This window comes from Bombus vancouverensis, chromosome 6 (assembly GCF_051014615.1).
Source record: "Bombus vancouverensis nearcticus chromosome 6, iyBomVanc1_principal, whole genome shotgun sequence".
NCBI lineage: Eukaryota > Metazoa > Arthropoda > Insecta > Hymenoptera > Apidae > Bombus > Bombus vancouverensis.
In genome coordinates this window covers 12098373-12111723 of record NC_134916.1, presented here as the reverse complement: position 1 = coordinate 12111723, position 13351 = coordinate 12098373, and the positions used below count along the sequence as shown (strand labels likewise).

The 13351-nt window shown below is 38.9% G+C and overlaps 2 protein-coding genes and 1 pseudogene across 2 annotated transcripts; 1 reads left to right on the top strand and 2 right to left on the bottom strand.

The window, feature by feature from the left end:
- Nucleotides 1-394: 394 nt before the first annotated feature.
- On the bottom strand, nt 395-1472 carry LOC117155796 (uncharacterized; annotated as a pseudogene).
- A 506-nt stretch (nt 1473-1978) lies between these two features.
- LOC117155676 (uncharacterized) lies at nt 1979-7199 on the bottom strand. Its single transcript, XM_033331919.2, has 5 exons — nt 7089-7199; nt 5762-6311; nt 4899-5232; nt 3788-4154; nt 1979-3239 (listed from the first exon to the last, which is right to left on the bottom strand). Exons 1-5 carry the CDS (start codon nt 7197-7199, stop codon nt 2721-2723), a joined length of 1881 nt encoding a protein of 626 aa, XP_033187810.1. The 3' UTR covers nt 1979-2720.
- A 1077-nt stretch (nt 7200-8276) lies between these two features.
- LOC117155672 (arylsulfatase B) lies at nt 8277-13247 on the top strand. Its single transcript, XM_033331910.2, has 8 exons — nt 8277-8796; nt 9370-9543; nt 10150-10362; nt 10923-11172; nt 11678-11857; nt 11950-12216; nt 12655-12928; nt 13031-13247. Exons 1-8 carry the CDS (start codon nt 8686-8688, stop codon nt 13197-13199), a joined length of 1638 nt encoding a protein of 545 aa, XP_033187801.1. The 5' UTR covers nt 8277-8685; the 3' UTR covers nt 13200-13247.
- Nucleotides 13248-13351: the final 104 nt, after the last annotated feature.

The following is a 13351-nucleotide window of genomic DNA, read 5'->3' as shown; positions in this document are numbered from 1 at the left end:
CCCTGAGTTATTATTATCGTTTGTTGTCGAAAACGAATTCGAGATTCTGCCATTCGAATACCTTGTTCGTCTTTGAAATTTTATGATAAACAGCGATCATTTTCGTTCTCATGAAAAAGAGTACCTGTTTGTTATCCTGAAAGTGCCGTCGCGTGAGTAAGATTATACTCAGAGGAGCTTTAAAAGTTGGCCTAGAATAATCCGCAACAGAGAAGGACGTTACAAACTACATTTAGCCATAAAAAATAGCTTTTCCATTGCGATCGAAAGCGCCGAAGATATTCAAGGTGATCAACACCCAGTCAAAGCACTCGTTTAACTTATTTAAGAATACCTCAAGCAGTGAATGGAGAAATGGGAATTTCTTTTCTCCTTTTCTTCTTCTATGTCATTGTCAGTCGCCACGTTGTAAGGAGATCTTCGTGAAAAATGCCGGTGTCGAAGCACACCGTCCGAAAGCCACAATATAAAACGCAGAGTTTCCACTTGCTTCAGTTTCATCGCATCCTAACTTTTCTTCTCATCCTCTTTAGTCTTCTTGCACTCGCGCAAGTATCTGGTCATCACCTTGTCCCCCACCGACGATCCTATTAATCCACTCGGCGACAAGTGCATCAGCACCGAGTTGAACGCGTCTCTCGATCAGATCGCACCGCGTACCTCGAGTACGAAGCATTTGTCCCGTGTTTCGAAAGGTGAAACTTCCAAGCCGAAAGCTATCCTCGATAACCTCGAAGACCTATCCTCAGCAGAAGTCACGTTCCTTTGCTTTTTCACATGATACGAATCCCAATGATCAATGATGAGAGTACACACAGTACATCGTGAAAAATGGCGTTTTCATATTCACACATATGCGTAGATGTTGACTGCGGCTGCCCTTAAAGTGTCCACGAATCTACAGAATCTACGGATATAACGCAAGAATCGGCGAAATCAACAAAGAAGATAAATTACTTTGAAACGTAATCGAAGATAACGTAAATAAAAGAAACGCCGCGATCGGACGAACCTTCCACGGAATGTGACATAAAATTATTTAACGCCACTCGTACGACTTTTAAACGGGCGCGTGCTTTTCCTCGATTTGTAAAACATTTAAAAATAAACACGGTAATTATAATAAATAACTCGCAGTACGACATAGAATTCATAAAGTTCAAGATCCTCGCGTAGACTGTCTCGTTATCTGGATACCTGGTCAGAATACTGATTGTTGGGTTGACGTGTAGATAGGTGGTGGTCATGTTCGGTTTGTTGGAGGCGTACTGAATATTCAGTAACACGTCGTATTCACCGTTCGCCACCAGGGGCAGCAACTTGTAGCAATGAGTGTTGTTCGCGTAGCCGGTTAACTTCGGGCTGGCGTACAATTTGGGCAAGTGTAATTCGGTCACTATGCCGTTTTGGTCGCTTAACACGCTTGTGTCTTCTTTGTTCAAGATCGATTGTTCAAGAAGGGTTGTGCACATTTACTGCCTTCGATTGTAAGCCCTCGGTGTTCTGGTTTTTGCCAGGTCGAAATTGTCGTAGGTTGTTCAACTTAGAAATTCGCTGGAATCGCGCTAGTTTCATGTTGCCAGGAATAGAATCATTTTGAAAGTTTCAATATTTTTGCGTTTCATGGTAAAATTAGGGAACACGAGAGAACTTTAAAAGCAAAGTTTATCAATTAATATTTTGTTTTATTATCCTTGATAAATTGACGAAAAGTTACCCATATTTCTTAGTCGTTCGAAAGATCTTGTTCTCTTGCGAAGAAATTCCTTTGTGTCCTTTCCAATTTGTTAAATTATTTACTGATTATTCGCGAAAGAGAGTTTTGTAGGTATTGCAATAATTAATAATATCAATATTAGTAGTACAGTAAATATTCAAATAATATCAATCTTCTCTTTTGTTGCGAAAGGAATTTACAATCGCATGTGTAATAGTGAAATTAATAAATAATTCTTTTATTAAGCAGTGCTATTACATGATACAATTATAAAATTAGTATTTATATAAGTTATCGTCTACATATTTAGTAATAACTTATACCAATAAAGATAATTCGCCATTTATGTGATAGAACATGTCAGGGCACTGCAAGCAATGAGAAGCAACCAACAGCAGCCAACAGCAACCAGCAACGACGATCTTCTTGGAAATGAGTATACAATGAAAAATGAGATTATTTACTGTAAATAAAATTATACAAAATGTATTTAGAAAGAGTTTCGATAGATCAGAGTAGTTTAACAACATTTCACAGTCTCGTTACTTATCCGCTTTACTATCAAATCTCACAAAAACTCACCAAAAAACAAAAATATAAAAATGAGAAATATGTGACGTCATTTCTAAGAATCGATGAAATTGTACCACTCTCTGTGAGATCATGTTCTCCCGATACAAAATTGCAAAATCGGACCAAATTTTCACGATTTCGGCTCCGAGAAATTCCTGGAAAATATCGTCATTTCCAGGAATCGCCTCGATTGTTTCTGAAAAGTGACGTCATTTCCAAGAATTGCCAGAATTGTGCCACTTCGCAAAATCGGCCCAAAATTTTGAACCAAATCTAAAAAATTCTGGTTTCGAAAAATTTCTGAAATATGACGTCATTCCCAAGAATCGTCGAAACTGTGCCACCTCCTGTGATATCATGTTCTCCGGATACAAAATCGTCTCAAAACCACTGCGTCCAACAATTTTAACATCGAAAATCTACTTTTCGTTCAATGCTTCCGATTTCCTGAGGATTTGTCAATTCGTCGCCTTCCCATAAAGATCTCCACAAGAAAAGCCACAGTCCCTAAAACGTATCCACCCGCCAGGATATAGAAGCCGAACAAGACATGATGCATCTTCAAAGTCTTGAAGCTTTTATTTTTGTCCAGTTGCCTTTTCTTCCACGCCCAGCGCGTTTTTCTTGTACTCTCCTCCTTCCATTTTTCTATAATTCCACCTTCGACCGTTCTTCGAATCATTTGCGTTACAGAAGCAAGCAGTGGCCAATCCTCTCTGGTCTTGAACACTAGCGAGTTTTGCTGTATTTTCCTAGATCGATAAAGGCGCATTTCATTGCGGATCCTCATGTAATGATGAAGACAGTCACCTAAGCAGGCGGCGCATCGCGATCGAAGCACGTGCTCCTTGCAAGCATAGTAGGTGTCCTTGTGGAAACGCGATTGTAGTTCGGGATCCTGAAGCTCTTGACCGTGAAACATCGATCCGTAGATTTGGCAGCCAGACTTCTGTGAACGATGAAACTTCGTTAATATTAAAATTAGAAAACCGGCTCCTCACAGGCTAAAGTACTTCACTCCTTAATGCAATGCGAAAACCACTTTGCGAGATTTTTTCAAGTTTAATGCCAAAGCACCGGTTATATGATTTCATCGATATCGTTTATATTCTGTCTCGTGCAGTCAGCCGTTGTTGCAAATAAGCGGCTCAATTATAAATACAGTGACTCGCATTAACATTCGCATTAATGATACTATTTTTAGTCATTTAGTAAAGTACGTGATTGATTCTCTAACCGCGAGGTTTTTCCTATTGCATTAAGAGTCTCTCTGTGATAAACTTATACAAGATATAAATTTCGTGCGCTATTTCTTTTTCTTTTTTTTTTTTTGCAGGAAAATATATGAATCATCCGTGGCTGTAGTGTTACATGAATAAAGTATGTGATTCGGTCAGCTACGATATTTTTTTTAAAATGCTGGGAAACTGTGGTGTTCAAGTATCGATACAAGGTACACCGTAAGTATTCGTAATTTGCTTAAGATCGTACAACTACCTTAAGATCCTCCGATGTTCTAATATTTGGTAGAGAAACAGGAATAGTAAGAAACGAAGCCCAATGACTCTGGTGCAGCGCGTTCATTATCAAGTACAATATGAACGTACTACTGAAGAAGATCCTGGTGGAATTGGTTCCCGGTAATCTATGTACGGCGCCAAAAGTCATCAAACGTATTATATTCACGCTAGCTTTTACGAACCCCTGGTATTTCGTAAGAACCAGAAGGGCGATCACGAACACGACAGCATTGGCCGCGTGTATAACTGGCGATAGGAAGGACATGATCTTGGTAAACTCTGATATTTCTCCTGCTCGTTGCGTGAACACGCAAAGACCGTCGTCTCCGTGAGGATACGTGTGTCTGCAATAAAACACATGGCAATCTTGTTATCGATATAAAAGAGAATTCCTTGCGTTTCGTTTTCAAGTAGATTCTTCCGACATGGTCGGACATTCGATGCATCTCTTTCATTCGAACGTCCCTCTCGGTACAACGTTCACGTGTTTTAGATTATAAATAGAATTTCGCTAATTTATAGAAGAGAAGAATCATGATCGATCACGGTTCTTTGAGTTAAATGAACATTTAATGTACGACGAGGAAATTAAAAACGAAGTGAAAAACGATCTCGAAGAATATTTTTTAAGTAAGCCAAGAGAATTTTGGACAAATGGCATTATGAGGCTCCCGGAGAGATGGCAAAAGGTGGTAGAAGAGAAAGGATCATGCATTATTTAAGAAAGGAAATATATTTTATACTTACCTCCTATTTTAAAAACGAAAAATACTTTCCAGACAACCTAATATAAGTTTTGTTATTTAAAGTTCATTTAGAGTTGGCGATTTCAGGAGTCTTCGTCGTCTTTGGTTTGCTCGATTGTTACGCCATAAATATGATATACATATAGAATAACGCAATATATTTGCGTTATCAATAACAGATAAAAAACTAATTTTTTCTCACAGACTAAAAGGAGACACGACCCTGAAAGGGCTAATACAAATTCATCGAAGCTTCTACGTACTTATGAGCAGCAGCGTATGCGTGCCTATCATTCCAAGTCACATAGCATTATGGAGGGTTAAAACTGGAGGAACACGTACTCGACCTTCCATGTATTATACAGGCTCCTCGCGTTCATTCCTATATCCACCTCACCAGTAGCCAAGTCAGCCATCATTCCCACCATGGTTCCGTGACTGCCAATTCCTCCTAAAGTATACGGAGATCCAGTGTACACACGCACGCGAAGGCTCGCGTTCAACTTCTTGAACACTATTTTCAGGATTTCGCTATTGTCACCGGAGAACTGTTCCAAGCCTCGTTTAGTTGGGTCTATTTGAAGATGCGGCTCGAAGGATATGGCGTTCGTTCGGACCTCGTACCCGGTTAGATCTTTCGTTTTGTCGAACATCAAGTCCTCGCATGTTCTCCAATCTTTCACATTCAATTTATCATCATTTTAGAATCTACTCACACTATTTTCTAAACGTTGTTACTTTCTTAATGAATTTTATTATCGCGCAGTGGTAAAAATTTTCGTTTGGCTAGTTTATCGCCAAGTTATTCGCTAGTTTGTTGCTTTATCGCCATAAGGGGAATGCACACAGTATGTATCAGGTTGTCCGAAAGTGTCTTTCTTCTATAGACACGTCTTTTACAACGATGCATCTTTATACAAACACGAGACTTAATCTGTAAAATGTTGCGATATTTATTTTGATAGAACAAAATGAATCATAGGTAACTCGATAAAATAATATAAAATGGAAAATGTTGTGCATCCATTATTTCCTTCTAAAACGAAAGAAACTTTTCGGACGACCTAATAAATATGTGTGAAAATATTCAAAATGGAGAACGAGGCAAATGTCTAATTAACAACAAATGCTACTTCTTCGGTAGCATCGATAGCGTCGAATTTGTACACGGAGTTCGCGGTCTAGCTACAAGTTAAGCGACTCACCATTATACTTCTTTTTCAATAATATCCAAGGATGTTCACTGCGCCCATGGAAATGTCCAACGTTCCTCCAAACTTCAGGCGCGATGCTCGAATAAGGATTAAAAGTATAAAGGACGATCCCTTCGATCGGATCGATGCATAGAAATATGGTGGAAAGTCTGTCGTATTCCCAAGCTGTCCACAGGAAATTGTAAGCGTTCACACAGCCGCGTTGCTCGGTTTTCCTGTCTATCAGAATATGGAAACCCTGGAAGTTCGACCAACCAGAGTCCTTTGTCCTTTGCAGAAGCAATTGAAGCATTGGCTGCGAGGATGCAACCACGATGAATTGGTTCAATTTCCAAAGCAAATATATCACAGAGAACTGTGTGTATATCGTGTACGAATATTTGCCCAGAGTGAACATCTCGAACGCCGTTGATTTCGATTCGGAGATTAGTGCAACCGGTAGATCGTTGAGTAGAGATCGTTGAAAGAATTCATGGTACTCCCCAGCTAATAGAAGAGCGTCGTCTGCATGGAACATCGTACATGATCGAACGATTGTCATCTGAAAGTGCGTTTTTCGTATGATCGTGTATTTTTGATAGATAAAAGAAAGTACACGTAATATACGATAATACGTATATTAATTTACTATACATATATATACATCGACTATACATATAGTATAATAATTTCGTTATGCATAATCGTCTTTGAAGATCCTTTTACCTTTCGAGCTTGTGTATCATATAATGACATTGAAAAATATAAACTATCAAGTAATCATTATCACTTGTAATTATTATCGTGATATGCAGGGTGTTACAAAATTTATCACGTGTAGGACAAAGAAAATATAAATATAGGAGTTCTGTATAATATTTTACAAAATTAAAGTTGTGACTGTATTTTAAATCGATCAGTTTTCAACTATGTCACTTTAATACTTTTTTTACGCAGAACGATGAGAAGATTCGATTCTTACGATGCGAAGAGAAGGAAGGTTTCCATTTAAAAAAATAATGCAACTATAAAATGAAAAAAAATATCGCAAATACGTAGTTCATTTTCAACCGTTCGTCGTTCTCCTCGCGCTTTTTACGAGACAAACGTTGGCTAATAAATCCGTGAACGCTCGGTATAGGTAATTAGTTCATATTTCTTTCCAAGTTCTGCTGAGCAATTATTGCGGCATTTTAGTCGCCAACATCGTCATTTTAATCGATATTGAAACATACAAAATGTCCATTTTTTCAATTAACGGCAAAGCCATCGATCTATAATAACATGAACATTTCATAAGCTTCAATTTATTTTTTTATTGCAGTTATAACTTGAGTACCGTTTTATCAATCAGCTCGTTGTAAGTGACTTTATTTCCAATGGTCGCATTGGCAGTCACCGTAGAGATTGATAAGACAATGTTCCAAGACTTCCAAGTAAGCAAAGCCATAGTTCGCGAGACGCGGTTAATAACACACAGTTGGTCGTTGCGGAAGCTTCTTTACTTTTTCTGCAAAATCATGCGCGAACTGCACGAGGCAAACAAAGTCGGAGTTGCACTTTGCAACGTTAGGTCAAGTGACGTTAATCGGACTTAATTGTTGCCGCTAAGAATGAAACTGCACTGTTCATTCAATAACTTTGTATAATTCCCATCGGACGAAATCACGAGTCAACTTAATAGATTCGGTTTTACAACACCGTGTTACGTGCTTATTTAATACGTCCCAATGTCCCACGGGATTAATCGTTACGGTATAACGACAAACAATGTACTGATTCACGTCACCGAATAGCATTCCCTTTCCTGTTAGGCACCTACCATTTTCCTAACAATTGTTCCATCTGATAGTCATCTAAATTGACCTGTGTCCATTTTCACAAATAATAATGGCTCGATAACGATCACTCGCAATTTTCGACCGTGGCATTTTTACTTTTCATCCGTGTTTCCATTATTTACCAAAAATGCTCGTGTCACGTTGTAATTACACAATACTTCCATTGATAGTAAAATGTAACGTTTTCTTCTTAGAGACAATTTTTATTCCTGCTTTTCATTGTTTCTTTTCTCTTTTATTTACCAAAAAAAAAAAACAAAAAATCGCATAATACTTTGTCTATTAGCAAAATTGTATTTATTCTCCTCCCGTATGATTTTCTAACTGTTCAAAGATTGCATTTCCCGTTCCAGGAACTTTCTTGTCAGAAATATCTTGACACTTAGTCATGTCGAGAAACGAGAATGGTTTCCACGATATTTCCGTTCTCCAAGCTTCGCATATAATTACAACGCAACACGACCGTTCTTCACAAATAAAGAAAACTCTGCTAAAGGGTAGAAACCCAACGCAATGGCAAGTTATGACCGAGCTCTGCTTAGAAACTTCTATGTAGTTTCAACCTGAGCGTGTCAATGACCTAACCCACGAAATCGTCGTGCAACCGCGGACGTTTTAAAGACGAAGAACACGGTTCTCCAAAGTGGGAGGCCAACCCCACCATCGCCGCTAAGAAGAGGACGAGCCGAGGACAGTTTTGCATCGGTCGTCGGCCCGAGTGCTCGCTTCTTCAGCTGATTTCCGGATAAAGAGGAGAGGGAGTCGTTTGTTTTTCATTTACGCGCGCGAGTTTATCATTCTGTTATCACAGGCTCGCCACGGCTGTCGTTTACCATCGTCTTCGCGCTTTCTTTCTCCGTCATACACTCGTAGCTGGCGCCGTGTCGTGCGAAGCTTTGAAACTCTCCGTACGTGTAGACAGCAGTCGTTGGACACGAGGATTAAACTTCCGAGTCAATTATTGCAAGACAGATACATCGATCGCGAGGCAATTCTTTAGCGAACTGGATCGTCGAGAACGAAAATAGTATCTTCAAGGAAACCGGTTTACAGTTCCACGAAAGACTGAGAGTGGACGACCGGCATCGTGACAGGATGATAGCGATTCGAGGAACAGCGTCGTGGTTCTACCTGACAGTTTTCGTTGTTTGTCACGTGGCTGCTGCAGTGCAGCCCCACATCGTTTTCATTTTGGCCGACGACCTGGTGAGCTGTCAGTCATTTCGTTCATTTGCTATTATAAGCTTCGTGTACAGAGTGGTTCAGGTTTCTATCAACGAGACTTTCTCACGTTGTTCTATGGGTATAAAATGGGAAAAGAATGAAATAAAGAAGCCACATCGACGGATCGCATAACTTGAAAAGTAGAGAAAAGTGGCAACGATTCGCCTAAAGACTATTTCTTCAAATCACCTTAACGATTATTATCCCGTCATCTTGCAATAAATGAACTTGCAGAAATAAGTTATTAATCTCTTGATAATTGGATATTAATCGTGTTTTTACGTAATGAAACAATCATCTAGATATCGAAGGTCGATGTAGTTCCAATGCTAATAAGTATACTCGTTTACTCGTTTATTTATTTATACCTATAAATTATCCCGAGGAGATGTAGCTAGAAAAACTTGCGTCACTTTGTACATTTTTTGTATTATCGAAATTTATAGAAGTCAACATACAAGTTACAAACACTTCGATATATCAAGGATATCGATTGCCGTTGAAAGAGTTCGATGAATATTTTAATTGTTGCGCCTAATTAAATCCGCCGAACAGGGATGGAACGACGTCGGATTTCACGGATCGGGACAAATCCCAACGCCAAATATCGACGCTCTGGCATACTCAGGCTTGCTGTTGGACCGCTATTACGTCACTCCAATTTGCACACCGTCCAGGAGCGCTTTGATGACCGGCAAGCATCCCATTCACACAGGAATGCAACATGGGGTACGCGGCACCGTCATTAACTATTCAAGCGCGTAATCGGCTTGTAAATAAAACGATGTTGCGCTAAGGAGGATTTAACAACCGCAAGCATTAATTCCATTGTGGTTCGTTGCACTCCGACAATACTAGTTTCGTTCTATGGAGAGAGGAAAACACCGTGTCGCTGTGTTTTGTAACAATCTTTGAACCGGAATTATTTTTTAATAACGAAATTGAGTCAGTTGTTGTATTGCCTGATTTACGTTAAAAATCGAATATTTGACAGACGAGTGAAACGAAAGATAATATAATTAACTTTATCGACAGCAATTGTTTGACTTTAGACAAATTAGATATTAATTATCGGATTATAGAATTTTTATGAAAATTACGCTGCTATATTTTCGCCATTATATTTACAAATTATTTACACCAACTATTCGATCTCGCTTACTTCTCACTTTGTTTCCATTGACTTCATACATACGGCGAAAGTATAGCTGACCTTTAACTGTTGGTATTACGGGACCTTACAAAATTGGTATTTCGGTGAGACAAGGTTCGCGTTTTTAATTGTGAAAGTCCGAGAAATCGGAGTATAATTAACGTTACATGGCGTGGAATTAGGTTCTGAAATGCGCCGAGCCGAGAGGACTCCCTCTTCACGAGAAGCTTTTACCGCAATATCTTCGAGAACTTGGCTATAGCACGCACATCGTTGGTAAATGGCATTTGGGATTTTACACGAAAGAATACACGCCTATGTATAGAGGATTCGATTCGCACATTGGCTTTTGGAGCGGTCATCATGATTACTTTGATCATAGTGCCGTGGAAAGTGTAAGTAATTTAATTTGCATCTTTTAACAGCGTATCCCGAAAGAGACTCGGACGAACCGTCAAATATACTGTACACACGTTAATGTACTACGTATACAGAAAAATGGCAGCAAAAGTATCGTTACATATCCTAACTCTCTAAGGAAGGATTTTTTAGGATATTTTTTTTTTTGACATTAGGTTCTACGTTTCTTTCGTACAAAATTCTTGCAATCGTACGAAATCATTATTTTATTAAACGATACGAAATTTATTACTGTTGGATCTAATTAACTATCATACGAATGCGATAATAAATAAATGCGGTGGCTTCCAAATACTTTCCGTAGTAACTGCGTATTTTAAACGTCATTAAAAGTAACGCATTTGTTTCTTGTAAAAGATCGAGCTACGTACTTTGTATCTGACAGTAGAAACGCGGGAAATCTTGAGGAGAAAGAGATTTAAATTATTTTCTAAACCGTCCATTCTAAATTCTTCGTTTAATTTAATTACGCCACCAAAGGGTTAAATTAAATCGTTGAAGGAGGAGAATACTGTACAATTTAATTTAAATGCAGCCATATTGGGGATTAGACATGAGGAGGGGATTAAATTCAGCCTGGGATCTCCACGGCCAATATTCCACGGATATTTTCACGAAGGAGGCAGTGAAACTAATCAATGATCATAACGCCAGTCGTCCAATGTTCCTCTATTTACCTCACGCGGCTGTACATTCCGGAAATTCTTACAATCCTCTGCCAGTACCCGACCAAGATGTCGCCAAGTTCACCAATATCTTCAATTACGAGCGTAGGCGCTTTGCTGGTAACTAGAGTACGCTTGTTTACCAATCTACGTATAATTTTAACACTACGATTATCGATGACTAAGGCATGAAACTTGTACTAATAAAAATTATCGTCCTAAAGTGTGTTGACACTTACTTATTTCTAATAGAAATAAAATTTACTTATTTATTTCTGTAATTAGAAAATTACTAGAAAGAAAACTCGGGATCGTTTTATTCTTCGCTAGAGCTTTCGTATAACATCGTGATATGGAAAGTAAAAAAAGAAAAAAAAAGAGTAGGAATCTAAATTTTCTCTGTAACTAGTCTTCCAGTTGAGACGAATGCGTTGATGCTTGGTGTAAGATGTTTTCTTTTGCTATACAAATCGACGAAAGCGTTCACGAAAGTGCTTGCACTTATGCTTAGTTTTGAAAATACGTTGTTTCAAATTATAAGTCGTTGTCTCGATTACTCTGACAATTGCAGCGTTAATAGCGTCAACGTTGTTTTTCAGAAAACGATACGATGACTTTATTGCAGGTATGCTGAGCAAGCTAGACGAGTCGGTTGGCCAGGTGGTCGAAGCTCTTCGCAAGAAGGGGATGCTAAAAAACAGCGTGATCGTGTTCTCCACGGATAATGGCGGGCCACCGGCCGGTTTCAATTTAAACGCCGCTTCGAATTGGCCTCTGAGAGGCACAAAAAACACTCTCTGGGAAGGTATTACTGAAAGAACACTCACCTGTATATGATTTTCCAATGCGAGAAAATAAAACAAATATAGAATTGAACGACCAATTTATCCTTATTAGGAGGCGTTAGGGGAGCCGGTTTATTATGGTCACCAAGATTAGTGCGTCCTGGGAGAGTGAGTAGACAATTGTTTCACATCAGTGACTGGTTGCCAACGCTTATAACAGCTGCTGGAGGAAATCCATCTAATTTGAGCATCGACGGCATGGACTTATGGTATGCGCTGAGTGAAGACACAGAATCGCCACGAAAAATGGTTCTTCATAATATCGACGATATCTTTGGAGTGGCAGGAATCACGTATGGAGACTGGAAGTACATTCAGGGTAAAAAGTAATTGTAGCTTTATCATCAGGAAATTAGGAGCTGCAATGGCGTGGTAAAGTTTCCGGTCGATTAATCCTTTCTCTTTATATCCAAGAACGATACCTGAAGAAATTTCGAAATAATATAATATGAGTGTTACAAGTTAAAAAAAAAGAAACAGTTCAATAAATAAGCACTGTTATATGGTTTTATAATATCAGTTAAAATTCTTTATTAGAATAGAAAATATTGGAATATAAATATTATACATATATTTATAGTATTGGAGTAGATTATATCACAATACCTCGATTTAGAAAATATTGGAAGATTATATTTCGGAATACAAAAAATTCATGTGGCCGGAAAATTTGGTAAACTACCGTGTATTATGGTTTCTACTTCTCAATTTCATTCGAATTCGTTTTATTTAATTATTATATTTTCTGGGTTCTAAGGGTCTACCTATAATGGTCAATGGGACGGTTGGTATGGCCCATCCGGAAGGGAATGGGTTTATGATATCGGAGGCGTGATCGGAAGTACAGCTGGTCGAGCAGTGGCCAGCGTCGGCTTGACTTTGTCTGCAGACGCTATTCGCAGGCTTCGGGAGGATGCTATGATTAAGTGTCCTCCGAAAAATGATAGTTTGCCACTATGCAAACCGCTGGAGGCGCCTTGTCTGTTCAATGTCCAACAGGACCCTTGCGAGGATAATAATCTTATAAACAAGTGAGTGAGACAATTTCTATAATATCAACGTTTTCAACGTCTTTCTTTTACCGATGACACGCGCTTGATGATGCGATTTGCTTATTTTTTGGGGGGTTCAAGGTATCCTTCCCTCGTGACCGAGCTGCGAGACAGGCTACGTAAATTAAACGCCACTGCGATATTACCTGGCAACCTGCCATGGGATAACAGAGCGAATCCAGATTATTGGGATCACACGTGGACTAATTTCGGTGACTATCTGAACGTATTCGCGAATAATGTCAGCTGAAGCTACAGGAGAAAGAAAACGGATAAAGGAATAAAGTTTAGCGAAGTACGTTGGTATCTTCTTATATCTTTAGACACGCAGGACTATGAGGTAAATGCATCTCGAAGGGAATCTTTATTAAACGTGTTGATTTTTCCTCGGTCGCCTTTGTC

Coding starts and splice junctions, on each gene's coding strand:
- LOC117155676 (XM_033331919.2), bottom strand. CDS start 7,199: ATGGCTTTGCTTACTTGGAAGTCTTGGAACATTGTCTTATCAATCTCT. Junction 6,312..7,088: donor ACGAGCTGATTGATAAAACG/GTACTCAAGTTA, acceptor ACGCACTTTCAG/ATGACAATCGTTCGATCATG. Junction 5,233..5,761: donor ATTGAAAAAGAAGTATAATG/GTGAGTCGCTTA, acceptor TGAATGTGAAAG/ATTGGAGAACATGCGAGGAC.
- LOC117155672 (XM_033331910.2), top strand. CDS start 8,686: ATGATAGCGATTCGAGGAACAGCGTCGTGGTTCTACCTGACAGTTTTC. Junction 9,544..10,149: donor ACACAGGAATGCAACATGGG/GTACGCGGCACC, acceptor GCGTGGAATTAG/GTTCTGAAATGCGCCGAGCC. Junction 11,173..11,677: donor CGAGCGTAGGCGCTTTGCTG/GTAACTAGAGTA, acceptor ACTTTATTGCAG/GTATGCTGAGCAAGCTAGAC.